Source organism: Xenopus laevis, chromosome 5S, assembly GCF_017654675.1.
Source record: "Xenopus laevis strain J_2021 chromosome 5S, Xenopus_laevis_v10.1, whole genome shotgun sequence".
NCBI classification, from domain to species: domain Eukaryota; kingdom Metazoa; phylum Chordata; class Amphibia; order Anura; family Pipidae; genus Xenopus; species Xenopus laevis.
In genome coordinates this window covers 4,902,288-4,920,847 of record NC_054380.1, presented here as the reverse complement: position 1 = coordinate 4,920,847, position 18,560 = coordinate 4,902,288, and the positions used below count along the sequence as shown (strand labels likewise).

The 18,560-nt window shown below is 39.5% G+C and overlaps 1 protein-coding gene across 1 annotated transcript in view; it reads left to right on the top strand.

The window, feature by feature from the left end:
- Positions 1-18,560, top strand: part of LOC108717374 (ADP-ribose glycohydrolase MACROD2) — a 1,335,613-nt gene that overhangs the window by 28,505 nt on the left and 1,288,548 nt on the right. Inside the window, exon 3 of the mRNA XM_041564180.1 lies at positions 9,214-9,318. Coding sequence (XP_041420114.1) covers positions 9,214-9,318 — 105 coding nt within the window. The remainder of the gene's footprint in view (positions 1-9,213; positions 9,319-18,560) is intronic.

Sequence of the window (18,560 nt, the reverse complement as noted above, 5' to 3'; positions counted from 1 at the left end):
TGTGCTTGAATGGCTGCCCCCATGGCTACACAGCAGCTTGTTTATATAAACTATAGTAGTACTTATCTGTTATCTACTGTGTATCCTGTGCTTGAATGGCTGCCCCCATGGCTACACAGCAGCTTGTTTATATAAACTATAGTAGTACTTATCTGTTATCTACTGTGTATCCTGTGCTTGAATGGCTGCTCTCATGGCTACACAGCAGCCATTGTCATTTCTTTAAAACACTTCCATTTGTTGGTGTTACTGTTCCTTTAAGAGGTGATGCATTATGGATAAATGTTACAAGGTGGTTTTATTGTCTTGCAGAACTGTACTTACATAGAGCCTTCCCTTATTAACCATTTACATCTTTGTAGATGGGAAATGGGGTTATGGCATCCCTGTGCGTTAATAGGACCTTCTCATTAAAGGGCATGTAAAGGCAAAAAATAAAATCACATTTTTACTTTCTTTTATGAAAAGCAACTTATCTCCGATATACTTTGATTAAAAAAATCGTTTTTATCAGAAACCTGACTGTATGCAACAAAATTCCCCCTTCGTTTTACTTGCTGTGAATGCTGTGGATACGAAACTTCTGAAGGTCCCTAACTGCTCTGCAGGGAAACAATCATACTTATGAACAGCAGGGGGAGCCCCCGCCTTACTTCCCAGAACTCGAGCAGGTTTGTTTATTTCCCTGTAGAGCAGTCGGCAACTGTGTAAAAATTTGTATTCGCAGACCCAGTGCAGTCTGTATATTCTGATTATTAATCCGTCTTGCTGTATCGGTTTCTGGCAGATATTATTTGACTTGTGCTGTTTTGATCATTTATGACGATCCCTAAGCTTAACCTCCCAACTGAAGCCCAGACCACACTGAGCATGTGCGTAGTCTTGGTCTTGCAAAGGGGAAGTAAAGTCTAAAATAGAATAAGGCTAGAAATGCTGTATTGTGTATACTAAACATAAACATGAACTTACTGCACCACAAACCTAATCAAACAAATAATTTATGCTTTCAAAGTTGGCCACAGGGGAGTCACCATCTTGTAATTTGTTATACATCTTTGCAAGACCAAGACTGTGCACATGCTCAGTGTGGTCTGTGCAGTTTAGGGATAATCAGAATATGCAGACTGCACTGGGTCCTGTGTTGTCATGTAATCTAATGTGGATTTTATAGATTTTGTATTGTTTAATACAAACTTTCTCCAACTCTGCAGAACCAGTGGCTGCAGCAAAATAATCCTCCAAATAGAATCCCAGTTTATCTGTTTAAATCTGGCTCCGTGATCTTTGTCCCTGCAGCTGGAGTTGGAAACAGTAAAGGGGATGTAAAGTCAAAAATAAAATCCAATACAAATCTGTACACAGTCGCCGACTGCTCTACAGGGAAACAAACAAAGCTGCTTGAGTTCTGCATGGCTGGGAAGTAAGGCGGGGGCTCCCCCTGCTGTTCATAAGTATGATTGTTTCCCTGCAGAGCAGTTAGGGACCGTCTGACAATTCCTATCCACAGCAGTAAATGAAGGGAGAATTTCACTGCATACAGTCAGGTTTCTTATAAAAACAGTGCACATTTTTTAATTAAAGTATATTGGAGATAGGTTTCTTTTTCATTAAAGAAAGTAAAAATAGGGTTTTATTTTTTTGCCTTTACATGCCCTTTAACAAAGTTACAAGATGGTGACCCCCTGTAGCCAACTTTGAAAGCATAAATCATTTGTTTGATTAGGCTTGTGGTGCAGTAAGTTCATGTTTATGTTTAGTATACAAAATACAGCATTTCTAGCCTTATTCTATTTTAGATTTTAATTTCCCTTTAGGGCAGAGACACAGGTGGAGATTTTGAGAGATTTAGTTGCCCGTCGACAAATCGCCTCTTCTTTGGGCGACTAATCTTCCAGAACTGCCTTCCTGTTGGCTAGAATCGAAATCGCCAGCGGGATGGCATTCGGAGCGTTTTGTTTTCCAAAGTAGCCCGAGGTTCCTCGGGAGATAACTAGAAAATGAAGCGCTCTGAGTGCTCCCACCGGCGATTTCGATTCTAGCCGGCGAGAAGGAAGTTTGAGGAGATTAGCGACTTGTCGCCGGGCGACTAATCTCCCCGAATTTCCACGTGTGTCTCTGCCCTTAAGGGTTTTATTTCCCCCCCCCCAATTGCATTTTCAGGTTTGCTCAACTTGTGAAGGTGAAAAACATCTTTTAGGGCAAAGACAAAGCGATTCGATGTGACTGGCAGGAAAGTTTGTCATCTAACACTCATTAGGCACGAGTGACTCTCAGAGATGTGAAAAGACAGAAGTCCCATAGAGTGTTGTTTTGTTCCGAGGCCGTGAACAAAATGTAATGAAAAATCTCTTTCTTTTTTTCTCTCTAAATTCCTGCTGCTTTGTTAAAGCTTTCTGTTAGAGTTCCATGCTGTTCACCAGCGTCCTCCTGTCTGACCAGCCATCCCATTGCCGACAGGTGTAAAATCCACACAAATTACTTCTCCGTCCACATACAGTTATCACATAAATACAAATCCACAAACTGCAACTCCATAAAGCATCACCTGCAACGTGGAATATTTCTGCAACCTGCATCTGTATTTTGCCCCTACAGGTATGGGACCTGTTATCCAGAATGCTCAGGACCTGGGGCTTTCCGGATAATGGATCTTTCTGTAATTTGGATCTTCATACCTTAAGTCTACTAGAAAATCATATAAACATTAAATAAACCCAAAACTCTGGTCTTGCCTCCAATAAGGATTAATTATATCTTAGTTGGGATCAAGTACAAGCGACTGTTTTATTATTACACAGAAAAAGGAAAATCATTTTTAAAAAATAGAATTACTGTATTTGCTTAAAATTGAGTCTATTGGAGACGGGCTTTCCGTAATTTGGATCTTCCTGGACGACGGGTTTGCCATACCTGTACAAGAAATGCCATTGCAGGTATGGGACCTTTTAGACTGGGCTTTTCCAGATTAGGGATATTTCCATAATTAGTTTTCCATACTTTGTCTGCTTAAAAATAATTTAAGCATAAAATAAACCCAATAGGATAGTTTTGCCCCCAATAAGGATTAAAGGGGTTGTTCAACTTTAAATTAACTTTTAGGGGCACATTTACTAAGCTCCAAATGAAAAAAACGGCGAATTTCAAAGTATTTTTTTGTTACTTCGACCATCGAATAGGCTACTACGACCTTTGACTTCGACTTCGTTTCGAACTATTCAAACTAAGAATCGTTCGACTATTCGACCATTCGATAGTCGAAGTACTGTCTCTTTAAAAAATACTTTGACTACATACTTTAACCAGTTTAACCCTACCAAGGTTTAATGTTAGCCTATGGGGACCTTCCCCAGCGCTTTTCTCAGTTTTTTATGATCGAATAAAAATCGTTGGATCGATTAAAATCCTTCGAATCGGTCTATTCAAAGGATTTTATCGTTTTATCGAACGATTTTTAGCCGGTCGTTCGATCGAAGTATTTGCGATAAAATCCTTCGAATTCGATATTCGAATTAGAAGGATTTTACTTCGAGGGTCGATTTCGATGGTTTATTAACCCTCAAAATTCGACCCTTGATAAATCTGCCCCCTAATATGATGTAGAGAGGGATATTATGATTTAAATCAGAGACTGGAATATGAATAGGTGACAATACATTTGTAGCCTTACAGAGTATTTGTTTTTTAGATGGGGTCAGTGACCCCCATTTGAAAGCTGGAGAGAATCAGAAGAAGAAGAAGGCAATTCATTTAAAAACTATAAAAAATAAATAATGAAGACCAATTAAAAAAAAGGTTGCTTAGAATTTGCCATTCTATAACATACTAAAACTAATTTGAAGGTGAACCATCCCTTTAAGTTATGAAGATCCAATATTCTGAGTCATTTTCTGAGACAATTTGCTATTGGTTTTATTTTTTTATTTTTTTGTGGTTTGGGAGAAGCAAAGCAGAGCAAGTTATTTTAAAATAGATCTGACACATGGGGAAGCGTTATACTGAGCGTTACTCCATTTTTAAAATGTCTGCACCATTTTTATGTCGTTTGAAAGACAAATTCATGTGTCTATAAACTCTTTCACTAAAATATAAAAAGTGGCGGTTGAATCGGAATTTAGGTGGATTTCTGTTTGTGAATATGGAGAAAGTATTTTACTCCAGTTTATCACCACTTTTACTCCAAAAATGGTCTCTCTCCACTTTTGTGAATTCACCCCATAGAGATAAAAGATAAAAAAAAATACAGGTATAGGATCCCTTATCCAGAAACCCAATATCCAGAAAGCTCTGAATTACGGAATGGCTGTCTCCATAGACTCCATTTTATCCAAATAATCCAAATTTTTAAAAATAATTTCCTTTTTCTGTGTAATAATAAAACAGTAGGTTGTACTTGATCCCAACTAAGATATAATTAATCCTTATTGGAAGCAAAACCAGCCTATTGGCTTTATTTAATGTTTTTATGATTTTCTAGTAGACGTAAGGCATGAAGACCCAAATTACGGAAAGATCCGTTATCCGGAAACTCCCAGGTCCTGAGCATTCTGGATAACAGGTCCCATACCTGTACAATATTTCTTCATTATTCACCGATACTTTTCCCATTTGAAAGTAATAATGTTTATAGTGAAATCATTCTTATGCCTCGGGCTCCCTCTGTTGGAATTGCGGGTGTAACACACCCCGTGCATCGCCGTCACTGATACCACATTAGCTGAATGCATACAAGGCTTGGGAATATGTATGTGACATCCTGCAATCCTAATTTTCAGAAAAAAGATAATTTAGTACCAAATTACAGAAGGATCCATTATCCAGAAAACCACAGGTCCTGAGCATTTGGATAACAGTTCCCATACCCGTAATAGTTATTCTGTAAGTGTGTTTAGCCAACAAATTGGAACATTTATTTTAACAGTTATTACATACCTCCCAACTGTCCTGTGTTTTGCTGGACAGTCCCGATTTTGACTCCGCAGTCCTGGATTTTTACTGAAATGTCCTGACTTTCTCTTTGATCTCCTGCACTGAACAGCCAGAAAAGATACAAAGTTTCCAACTTAATTGGCTTTTGGTAGAGAGTACGTAATAGAATTAATCCAGCACACGAAATCTGCTCAAGGGTTATTACCCGTGTTTAATGTCAAGCCAAACAGGTTACAACGTTTCGGGGGCGTACCCCTTCGTCAGGTGATCTGTGCCTCCCACTTCCACCATTAAATAGGTAAAAAAAATTTAAACAACACCCCCATAGTAAGAAAAATTTACATATCAATCAAGAACAATCAACAGGAATCCTTGGATTATAGTAAAAGTCCAGAGTCCATCCAATAATAAAGATATCCATTATTCACAATAAAGTCCAAACCCCTGAAAAATTTGAAAACATTTGTTCACACATTATTTTGTTACAAGAAAATCTTTTCTAAAAAAACATACTCAAAAAAATTCTTTTAACAATATAGGAAAGAATTAATCATACCTTTCCTTCTCTAACGAAAAAAATATCAACTTAGGAGAATCTGTAGAAAAATAGAAACAAATTAGCAACATAATTTCAAACCGAATGGTACATTGTTACAAGTAAGATCTCAGGCTAAACTCCTCATTTAACCCCCTCGGTGTCTGAGTTTGCAGCAGCCATATCCAGTAAGCCTCACGTTGTGCTAATCTTATCTTTAGATTTTGGTTTGATGAATGTATTTTTTCTAGCACCTGCCATCGTAGTTGTGATGTCCTATGGCCTGCTTCAAAAAAATGTTGGTATAAAAAAGTTTCCTGCTTTTTCTTTTTATCACTAATTCCCTTAAAGGGATACTGTCATGGGAAAAACATTTTTTTCAAAATGAATCAGTTAATAGTGCTGCTCCAGCAGAATTCTGTACTGAAATCCATTTCTCAAAAGAGCAAACAGATTTTTTTTATATTCAATTTTGAAATCTGACATGGGGCTAGACATTTTGTCAATTTCCCAGCTGCCCCAAGTCATGTGACTTGCGCTCTGATAAACTTCAATCACTCTTTACTGCTGTACTGCAAGTTGGAGTGATATCACCCCCTCCCTTTCCCCCCCCCAGCAGCCAAACAAAAGAACAATGGGAAGGTAACCAGATAGCAGCTCCCTAACACAAGATAACAGCTGCCTGGTAGATCTAAGAACAACATTCAATAGTAAAATCCAGGTCCCACTGAGACACATTCAGTTACATTGAGAAGGAAAAACAGCAGCCTGCCAGAAAGCATTTCTCTCCTAAAGTGCAGGCACAAGTCACATGACATGGGGCAGCTGGGAAATTGACAAAATGTCTAGCCCCATGTCAGATTTCAAAATTGAATATAAAAAAATCTGTTTGCTCTTTTGAGAAATGGATTTCAGTGCAGAATTCTGCTGGAGCAGCACTATTAACTGATTCATTTTGAAAAAAATTTTTTTTCCCATGACAGTATCCCTTTAATGTCATCCTTTTTTAGTGGTTTAAAATTTCTTATAGCAGCCTTATGTTCATTTAACCTTATTTTAACCTGTCTACTCGTTTGGCCGATAAATGCCAAACCACATGGGCATTTTAAACAATAAATTACACCCTGAGAGTTACAGGTATGGAAACCTTTCGTGTTATGTTTTGTACCTTTTTGGGGATGTACCACATAATCCCCCTTAATAATACCAGTACAATGGCCGCAACTAAGACAGGGAAAAGTGCCAATCCTATCAGTGTGTACTTTGTGGACATTCTGCTCCTTCTTTTTAATAATGTCACCAACATTCCTGCCACGTTTATATGAAAACACAGGGGGCAATGTGAACAATTTACCAAATGAAACATCACCTTTTAAGACCTTCCAATGTTTCAAAATTGTTTTCCTTATATATTTCGCATTAATATCATATGTGGAAATAAAAGGTATGCGTTTATCATTATTAGTAGTTCTAATCTGTTTATGTAAGAGTTTAGTTCGAGGTATCTTACTAACCTCTTCACGAATTTTTAATAGGTTATTTTTATCATAACCCCTTGTGTGAAATTTTTCAATCATCTTTTCAGAAACGTTGTAACCTGTTTGTCTTGACATTAAACACGGGTAATAACCCTTGAGCAGATTTCGTGTGCTGGATTAATTCTATTACGTACCGTTTGTTGGGGGTGCCGTCCTCCTATGATCCATGCAACGTGGACATTGAAAGAGGGACCAGGTGTGCATCTGCATTTCGTTTGGCTTTTGGTAGAGAGCCCAGAATACATGGCTGGTGCACTTAGATACAATTGTAACAATTTAAGATAAACAAAGAACAATTGTAACAATTTAAGATAAACAAATAATCAATTGTAACAATTTAAGATAAACAAAGAACAATTGTAACAATTTAAGATAAGCAAAGGATCAATTGTAACAATTTAAGATAAACACAGAACAACTGTAACAATTTAAGATAAACAAAGAACAATTGTAACAATTTAAGATAAATAAAGAACAATTGTAACAATTTAAGATAAACAAAGAATAAATTGTAACAATTTAAGATAAACAAAGAATCAATTGTAACAATTTAAGATACACCAGTCTCTTGGGGACACTTGCTAGTGACAGCAGCACAGAGCATGTGCAGTGAATCAGCAGAAAAGAAGATGGGGAGCTACTGGGGCATCTTTGGAGACACAGATCTTTACTGCTAAAGGGCTGTGGTTGCCTTGGGCTGGTACAGAAGCACAAAACATTATGTACAACATTTCTACCTAATCCTTTAATTAGGCTTCAGTTCTCCTTTAAGGTGAATAGTCTGAAGGATGTGCGGACTGTCAGGGAGGAGAAGCGACTTAAGAGAGGGTTGTTGAGACATACCTCCCAACTGTCCCTTTTTTCGCGAGACAGTCTCGATTTTGACAGCTCAACCCCCAGTCCCAGAAAAAAATACAATGTTTCTAAAACGTAATTGGCTTTTGGCAGAATAAGTGGCAGTGCAATTTAAGATAAGCAAATAAACAATTGTAACAATTTATGATAAGCAGGTCTCTTGGGGAAACTGTGACTTGCAGCTTAAAGGGCAATTCACCTTCATTAGCAAACCTGTAATAACACATAAAAAACACAGAAATGTGTTCAAACTTTCATAACCTGCCTGTCAGGTTCTGCTGGGATTCGAGCCAGGGACCTTTAGGTTTCTGACTCTGTGCCTTAACCATTGGGCCAGGTGAGCAGCCTGCAGGGTTGCTCACTATCTATTACCTGGTCTTTGCAGCCCTAGCCCAGCAGCAGCCTGATTGGTGGTTTGGAGTCAGCCAATCAGGGCTGACTCTGCCCTATTTAAGGCCGACCCACCTCACACTTCTTGCCTGAACATTACCTAAAATAGCACTGTGGCATTGCCCCAGCTAAGGTTCCTGCTCTAGCCAGCTTCCTTTTCTGTCTTGTCTTGCCTGAACCCTTCTCTGCCTTGTCTTGCATTACCCTGATCCTTGCCTTGTTACCTTGCCTTGCTCCTATCCTGTCTTGCTTTAAACCTTGTGTTGCCTGTTCCTGCTCCGTTTCCAGTCCTGCTTTGACCTTTATCTTGCCTTGCTTTATCCTTTCCTTGACCTTGCCCTGATTTATCTTCCTTGCTATTCTGAATGTTGATCTGTTCCTCCAACCAATCCTGACCCTGCCTTGACCTTACCTTGCACTTTACCCTTTCTTTCCTTCTCCTGTCTGAATATCATTTACCAAGTCTGACCCTTATCTTGCCCTTCCAGTCCTCTTTCTATCCAGTCTGCTCCTGATCTACGCCTGCACCGTCCTGTCCCATCCTTCCAGTCTGCTCCTGTTCTGACTCATCGCCCTCTTCATTCGGTCCAGTTCTGATTCTACATCCTCGTCTCCCTCTTCTTGTCCTGCCGTTCAGTTCTTTGTGTACACAGCCAGTCCCTGCCTGAAAGACTCACCCTTTTCTCATCGGCCTCCACAGCGCCCCCTACATTATCCCTTACATTGCAACATTTTGTAAAATGAACATGGTGATTAAGGGGTGTAGCCACAAAATGGGCGTGGCCAAACAATTTTACCGCACTCCGTGTGGCTAATCTTTTTTCTATTTCCAAAATGTTCTGTTTAGACCTTTTTGTCCAAATAAATTGTCCAGTTTCGGCCATATAGTTTATGTGGTGACCCAAATATATACAGTATGACTTTAACGTAATGATGCTGGAACTGAAAACGTCTTTCCTTGTTCCCTAGATGAAAGCTCGGAAGAAATTCAGGTGAAGAACAGCTTGTGTGAAAAAGTGTCGCTTTACAAAGGGGACATCACCCAGCTGGAAGTGGACGCCATCGTAAACGCCGGTGAGTCGCTGCCTATTTATATTTTATAGCGTTGTGAGGCAAGACGTTGTGATATTATCATTATCGGCATCGGAATTTCTAAGATTTCCCCTGGTTATGTCTTTTCTGCTCTTTACTTTGCAATGGTTTTATCAGTCAGCATTTGCCAAAAGATTCCGATTCATTCTACCCCATTTGTGTAATTGCACGGTTCTATCCTCTTTATTTTAATGATTCATGATTCTTCTCTGGAAGATATTGCAGCATCTGAGGCAGTGGGAATGCTGCGAGCGAATGTTCTTGATCTCATGCATTGAATAGCCGATTGGCTTGCTGGTGTCTTGGGTTTTTTTTTCCACCCGTTTGAACTGCTGATAGAGGTTAGTGTCTGACATTAGTTCTTGTATTATTATGGGAAGTCCCTCTTTGAACTTATACATAGGAATTCTGCCTTATCGAGTAACTAGAAGTGTGAGGTTTAGATCACGGATTTGTTGTTCATTAATGTTTCACCCTTTTTAAAGGAGAAGGAAAGGCTAAAACTAAGTAATCTTTATCAGAAAGGTCTATATAAATACACCAGTAAACCCTCAAAGTAATGCTGCTCTGAGTCCTCTGTCAAAAGAAACAGCACATTTCTTTCCTTCTATTGTGTACTCATGGGCTTCTGTATCAGACTTCCTGTTTTCAGCTTAAAACTCCAGGGCTTGGGCTTGAGCATGCTCAGTTTGCTCATCTCTCCCTTTTCCTCCCTCCCTCCTCCCCTCCCGGCTGTAATCTGAGCCCAGAGCTATGAGTGATCAGGGAGAGACTCAGGCAGGAATTGATGTCCCGTAAACCATACAACAAAATAATTGGTTGCACTCAACCAATGTGAAGTTACTTTACTTGGGCTAATTGTTGCCACCGCTCACCCTGTAACTGGGTGGGCCCAGGTACAGATGGCCCGGACCTTCTGAACATCATTCAATTTATGTTCAGAAGGCATTATGTTCAACCGCTTGAAGTCCCTGGCCCCGGTGCAGCTTTGGAAGACACGACAGTCAATAGAATCCAATATTGTGCGCACTTTCACGGATCAGCAGGCAGCAGTGGTCACACCAAGCTAATATGGCAGCTGCTATCCTAAACAAAAAGAGACAGTGTCTAGAACTGTTTACTCTACAGAATATAAATGGCATTCTAGTTTGCACTATTGTGGCTAATCTATTGTCAATGAACTGACTTGGTAGCTTTCCTTCTCCTTTAAACTATATTTAGATTCTTGCTGCGTCTAGGAAGGTAAATGGTTACATATATGCACTAGCAATGTTCCAAATGCCATCATTTTAATGTGAATTTTAAGTACTGGATTTAAAAGTATCGGTTTTTTTCATGTGCTTTTTTAAAAAAAAATATTTTACTCAAATGTAAATATGCAAATTAGAAATTCAGTTTGGTATTTCACCAAATCTTGCCATGAATTTGTTAAATTGCCAAATGCAAATATTTGGAATTTCGTTCGTCGTTAGTCTGCACTCATCACGCTGGATTTAAAGGGTTGGTTCGGCTTTAAGGTAACTTTTAGTATGTTATAGAATGGCTAATTCTTTTTTTTTTTTTTATTGTTTTGTAGATTATATTTTATAGAAAAGGTTGTGGTTGTTTTACAATGAGTGAGTCGCAAATATGATTGATGCCAGCTATGCTATACAAAATACAAAGCTATGCCAATTGAGTAACCATAAATAGTTTGACGGTTATTCCGCTGGAAAGGAGATAGACATATCGAATCTCACCCTTGTCCTGAGCATCTTACTTTACAGTCAACCAATGCACAAATAAACAATTATAATACCAAAAAGAGAAAGATTAACAATATAAAAGAAAAAAACGGGTGCTATTAATGGACCAATACAGAGGGTTCTAGGTGGGTAACCAAGATAGGGAGAGCTAATAAGCAATGAGACGACTCAGCTGTCTGAGTCCAATAGTTCCCAGGGTGTCCATACAGCTAATAAATGTTGAGTATTGTTATGGATTGTAGCTATTCCTGATTCAAATGCCTTGTTGGAGTTAACAGGATTGGGAGTTTTTTTAACTAAGGCAAATTTATTAAAAAGTCAGCACAAATAAGTCACAGCCATTAACACGTGCAGCGTGTTACAATGTATAAACCACGATTTATAAGAAATATAAGCAAAGTGTAAATACAGTATACAGCTAATATATCCTTTCATAATTAAAGGACAAGGAAAGGCAAAAAAATAAAATCCCATTTTTACTTTCTTTAATGAAAAAGAAACCTATCTCCAATATACTTGAATTAAAAAATGTTTACTGTTTTTATAAGAAACCTGACTGTATGCAGTGAAATTCTCCCTTCATTTACTGCTGTGGATAGGAATTGTCAGATGGTCCCTAACTGCTCTGTAGGGAAATAATCATACTTATGAACAGCAGGGGGAGCCCCCGCCTTACCTCCCAGCCATGCAGAATTCAAGCAGATTTGTTTATGATGATCCCTAAGCAGCCCAGACCACACTGAGCATGTGCACAGTCTTAGTCTTGCAAAGATGTTTAACAAAGTTACAAGATGGTGACCCCCTGTAGCCAACTTTGAAAGCATAAATCATTTGTTTGATTAGGCTGTAAGTTCATGCTTATGTTTAGCATACAAAATACAGCATTTCTAGCCTTATTCTATTTTAGACTTTCCTTGTCCTTTAACATGAAGTGTAATACCATTTGACTTTACTTGTCCAGTATAGAAAAATTCTACCTTTCCCTTAAAAAAATTGATGTTGCGTAGACTCACAATCCGACTAATCCGACCATTGGCTTCAAATTCTTTGGAATTTTTTATTAGAACCTCTAGACTTATATATCAGATTTTCTAGTGCATTTAAATGATTAACTTCAGAAAGCCATTGCGCATAGGTGGGAGTTAAATTATCCTTCCATTTCCTGGTTATCAACTTTTTCCCAATATATAAACATTCACTAGCTAGTATGCATTGATATTGAGTGTGGTGCTCCTTTAATCCGACATACAACAAGCATGCTCAGGACGTTCAAGGAATTTCCCCTCCAAAACTGAATCTAATTTATCTAGGATTTTGGTCCAGTACAAAGTTAAAGCAGAACAATCCCAAACCATATGAAGCAATGTCGCATTCTCAGAGTGACACCAGGGGCATTCGGATGAGGTCCCCGGGAAAATTCTATGCAATTTATCAGGTGTATAATATGCCATATGCACAAAAAATATTTGTAACATCCTGCCTCTGTAATTAAGAGAGGCCCGAGACGGGGATTCCAGAAGTTCATCCCATTCATCATCATCTATGGGCCACAACTCCACTGCCCATTTTTCTCTCAGTTTTTCCAGAGGCTTGTTAAATAGTTTGTCATGCAAAGCGCATTACAAATTTGTAATTAGGCCCTTGGAGGAGCCAACCATAATACTATCCAACACCGAGTGTTGTGTTAATTGAATAGCCGCCCTATTGTACTGCGCTGACAGAGACCTTTGCACTTGTATAAAGTGGAGCCATTCATTTTTGGGGAGAGAAAACTCTTGCCTAAGGCTTGAGAAGCTAACCGTTGCAACCTGCCTCCAGACATCTCCAGTCGTAAAAATGTTACAATTTTCCCACTTCAGATTTTTCCTTAACCGTTCAAAACCGGGAAACCAGTGATTGCGCCAGAGTGGGGTTTGAGGAGGATGACCGCTAAATTGAAAAATCTGAGCTGCTTTAAGCCAAACATGGCGGGCATGTTAAATAACAATGTTGTGATACGCCAATTTAGTAGGTTTTTTTGACAAGTTGCCACTGCATTGGGGTATAAGGAGAGTGCCAATTAATTGCTGCTGCAGTAAAAACAACGATTGTGATGCACATCCTTCACCCAGGAGGCTAAGTGGCTCAATTGTGCCGCAAGGTAATACAAATTTATACTTGGGAGGGCAACTCCACTTTTATCTTCATGCCTAGTTAGGGCTGAAAGACCAATTCTAGGCCTGGACGTAGCCCAGATCAATTGCCTAATGAGAGAATCAATTTTCTTAAAGAAACTCTTGGGTATTATCAGGGGAGCTTGAAGCAATAAATATAATAATTTAGGAAGAAGGATCATCTTCAACTACTGAATACGTCCCATGGGGCCCAATAACAGTGATTCCCACGCTTTAATCTTGTTTAGTATAGTCTCACATAGTGGATATGTTTGCTATATAATAATCAGTCAATGGTTACTTAATCACCACCCCCAAGTATGTAAACTGTTGAACCACTGGGAAAGGGAGGGCAATTGGACAGTCCTGAATTGGAAACGGGTCAACTGGGAAAATAAATGATTTAATTGGACTTGTGCCCAATCTGCCACCCCCAGATTGTAGGGCTTGACCTAATTCCCTGCGCAAAGAGCTCCATAGCCAACGCAAAAAGGAGCGGTGAAAGAGGGCAGCCCTGGCATGCGCCTCGCTTCAGGAAAAAAGAAGTGGATTGAGTTCCATTTACTATTAGGGACGCCTCGGGGGAAGATACAGAAGCTTAACCCAGTTTGTGTAAACTGCACCAAAATTAAATTAAGTACTGCCCAGAGATATGGCCACTCCACTGTATCAAACGCTTAGTTATATCTAGTGCCGCAACTGATCTTTGCCCCATGTTATCGTGAGAAGTAGCTAAGTTTAGAAACAACCTCCTGAGATTTAAAGCAGTAGATTAATCATCTGCAATGATAACATTTAAGGTCTTACTCATTCTAGCAGACAGAATCTTAGCCAAAATTTTTATATCAGCCGAAAGCAGTGAAATAGGGCGATAAACGTCCATCTGCACCGGGTTTTTACCAGGTTTATGGAGCAGAACTATAAATGCTTCATACATAGAAGCTGGGAGAGTACCATATTTCATTGCATGTTGTATGGTCTTAAGGAAATGTGGAGCTATCACTTACTTGTAACGTTTATAAAAATCAATTGGAAGGCCATCAGGTCCTGGTGTTTTTTTTGGTTGGAAATGAATCTATGGCTTCCAGTACCTCGGCTAAGGTGATGTCTATGTCTAACTGCGCCTTATAGTCCTGTGGAAGTTTGGGCAGCTCCAGAGCCCCTAAATAATCAGCTATTTCCTCATCTGTAACCGTTGTTTTAGATTGATCTGATGGAAATTACATTGTGTCTCCTTCTAAGAGTGTACCATATCGAAAGTGTATGTTTGGTTTATGGTAGCAGAGATGTCTTCTTAGGGGACAGGCCATACCAAGAAGTTCAACTGACCTGCAATAGCCATTTCATTCTCTTTAAGGGCTGAACCACATGATGCGTGTTCTGGAGATCGCTGAGAGGAAGCGAATGCGAGGAGATGGATGTGACAAATATAAGGTAATAAGATGAAACTCCAGCACACGAATGCTTAAGGGTTCATAACCTAACCTAATTCGTCTCACCTGACGAAGGGGTACGCCCCCGAAACGTTGTTTCCTGTTTGGCATTGACAATAAACACGGGTTATGAACCCTTATGCATTCGTGTGCTGGAGTTTCGTCTTATTGAGCATTTGTTGGAGGTGCCGTCCTCCTTTAACCCCAAGCACCGGTGAGGATACTGAGAGACCAGGTGTGCTACTGCTTCTATTTTGCTTGAACAAATATAAGGTAAGCAATAGAAATGTCGGACCTTGTCGCTGCGTGCATCTGACATCACACGACTGTCGGATGAAGACACAACGTGCAGCGTTCGCATCCGACTTACCTTATATTCGCCGCATCCGTCTCCACACATGCGCTTCCTCTCAGCGTGTCGGATCTCAAGAAGACGAATCGTGTAGTTCCAGGCCCCATTTAGTAGTAGATTGCCAGCTGGTCCCCCGCTAGAAGCTGTCTAAGATGGGCCCCTTCATAATATCTGCTAAAAGAAGGAACCCCAAGTCCTCCCAGCCTATACGGTAGGGTTAAAACCTTTTTGGAAATACTATGTCTACGACTGATCCAAATAAAATCATGACACAGTGTTTGAATATCTTTAAGGGTTTAAGAGGACACTAGTATAAGTAAAGTCTCAAAAAGATATTGAAAACTTTGGTAGAACAGTCATCTTTAGGGCTCTTACTGAGATTCTGCCAAACCAAGTGTTTTTGACCAAATCTGTATTACGTTCAGCCGACTGTGGCGAGTCAACAGAAAGTAGTAAGTAAAACTGCTAGTATCTTAAAAACTAGAAAATAATATTAATGTAAATTGCAAAAAGAAGGGTGCACTGGGCAATGGTGGTGGTCTAGTGGGCAGCGGGGTCCACGCCGCGTCCTTGGCGTGGATGCCCGCTGCGCCGCTCCTGTCCTTTTCCTTGCCGGCGCCATTTTGGGTTTCCTAGGGCGTGTACAATGGCGCAAATTTGCGCACGTTTTGGCGCGAATTGGGACCCTATTCAATGCCCATTCAGATCTGTAGCCAGTGCCCAATATAGGATCATATCCTGAGGTTTCCTGAGCCTTGTGCTACTTGTTTCTGAATTACTATCCTGATTGTTCTATCTGTGTTTGACCCAGCCTGTTTCTGACTATTCTGACCTCTGTATCCTGATCCTGCCTGTTTATTGACTACCGAGCCTGCCTGACCCTGTTTATCTGATTAACCGGTTTTGACCCTTTGTCTGGCTAATGACAACTCCTTCTGCCTGATCCAGTCTGTCTGATTACCTGGTTTTGACCCCTTGCCTGCCTGACAATTCTGTTATCTGCCTGTCCTGACCCGGTCTGTCCTGTTTCCGTTTCTAACAGACGCCTTGTACCTTGACCTTCTGCCTAAAGACTCTTGCTATCCGGTCGTGCCCCTTCGCCAGCCAGAACACCTCGCCTGGTACCCCTTGTTAAGTCCAGGTGGCACCCAAGTAAGCTGAGGGCTCCTCCCGAAGCCCAAAGGTGGTCACACTACTGGTGAAGCCGAGACCAGGGTGCTTGGCACTTGTTCTGGTATTGGGTGCCGGCCGTGACACATTCATTTGTTTTGAGGGTTTACATTTTCTTTAATGAACTAAACAGACTAATTTACTTGTGAATCTTTCTTTTTTAATGCAGGCACCATTTATTTTCTGATGGTTTGTATTTAAATGCGGAAGCAATCACATCATTAGCAACATGCTCATACTGCTGTCTTACTGGCTTCACATATCAATGGAAATCTGTATGAGATTCACGGAGCACTATAATATTTGACAAGCGGGGATGCTAACACATTAGAAATGAGCATCTTTCACTTGTCCTTTTTTCTTCAACACGTCAATATGATGAACTCCTTTTATTTAACGTTTCTGTTGTCATGTGCGAAAAACACTTTCCATGATGCCACATTTCAGTTTTTTTTCTGGTTTATTTTATGTTTATAGGAAATGATAATTTTAATCCAGATTTTCAGAGAGGCCGATATATTCTTGACTGGGCATATTGCTATAAACCATAGTGGAACCTACTGGTAGAAGTCTGAAGATGTATTCTAATAGTGGTCTTCTGATGATCAGAGCTATATCCTGCACTAAAGGTAAATTGGGATCCCCTCCATAACTTGAATACGTGGAATGAAACGGAATGAATTCTGATTAAAAGACTAAAAATTTAATTTGACAATGTAATATTATACAGGTATGGGATCTGTTATCCAGAATGCTTGGGACCTGGTGTTTCCTGCATAAGGAATGTTTCCGTAATTTGGTACTCCATACCTTAAATCTAGCAAAAATAATGTAAACATTAAATAAGATGCTATTTTATTATTACAGAAAATAAACAGTCAATTTTAATATTTTTAAATTAAAATTGAGTCAATGGGAGATGACCTTCCTTCAGAGCTTTCTGGATAACAGGTTTTCAGATAACAGATCCTATACATGTACATTATATTGCAAATAGCAAATGTCCCAGAGGTCTTGCAAAATTGATATTAAAATATTATGATGTTCAGAGTAATCCTCTGAGCACTTTTGAAATGTACATGAATTTTCTGATTTTAATGCTTTATTAGACATTAATGATTTTAGACAGTTTTAGACTGCTAATACCAGGCTTTCAGCACAACAGCTTTTTTTTTGTAATCAAAGTCTCAGTGAGGTTTAATTATCGAAAATGGGCAAATTTGAACTTAGGCAGTAGCCAATCGGTGATCATCATTTTTCAGCCAAATGCAGGTAGAACAATATACAGTAAAAAACTTTTCATTTATTACCATTGGTTACTGACCAGGTATAAGTTTTCCCAGTGTTCAAAAATGAGCCCCAGTGATCTGTCTATCCACTGTCCATGCACTTCTGGAATTTAGTTAACCCTAAGGTTGCTGACTGTCGGTTAAGCTCAAAACCATGGTATGAGTAGTCTAAAAATGCAAATATATTAGAAACCACAAAAAATAGAAAACTAATGTAATTTGCAAAGGTGGTGAGAGAATCACCCTGAGTAAGTTTACAACAGTTCATTTTTTGCATTTAGATCCCTGTTAAATTTGTTTGTATTATGCATTGTATGCTACAATTACTTTATCACTGTAAAATGCAGGGAAAGGTAGAAAATCCAGCTTGAAGGGCTCCAACTGCTGATAGACTGCAACTACCAGCCTCTGGTTGCCCAAGGTTAGATGGATGTGTAAGGCAGAGGCTACAGGTTGGACACACCTTTGAGGTAATCTTGGATATGCCATTTTTTCCATTTAAAAAGACAAAGTTATAGGATCTATTATCCAGAAACCTGTTATCCAGAAAACCCTAAATTATGGGAAGACCATCTTCCATAGACTCCATTTCAATAAAGTAATTAAAAAAAACATATTTCTCTTTTTTCCTGTAATATTAAAACTGTACCTGGCACTTGATCCTAACGAAGATGTATGTAATCTTTATTCGACGCAAAACAATCCTATTGGGTGAAATTAATCTTTTAATGATTTTTTTTAGTACACTTAAGACATGAAGATCCTTACCAGGCACAGTCGCGCACTCCACTCATGCTGGACAAACACAGTCCCAGTCCCAAGAGCTCTTTACCCCAAATAGCACTATCTGCTCAAATACCTCTCCTGATAGACAGAGGTAGTTGCTCCCATGTAGCAGGTACACAGACAAGACCTGTCCTCACACAGGGGACACATGCTGGGATCCTTCAATACCCTTTCCTCAGGGATCATACATAACTGATACAGGATCCACAGTGTCTCACAGAAATCTTCAGGCCGACTCCAATGCTCATCCAAGCCTCTTTCACTGGAATCCATCTCCAGGCATCTTTCTCTGGTAG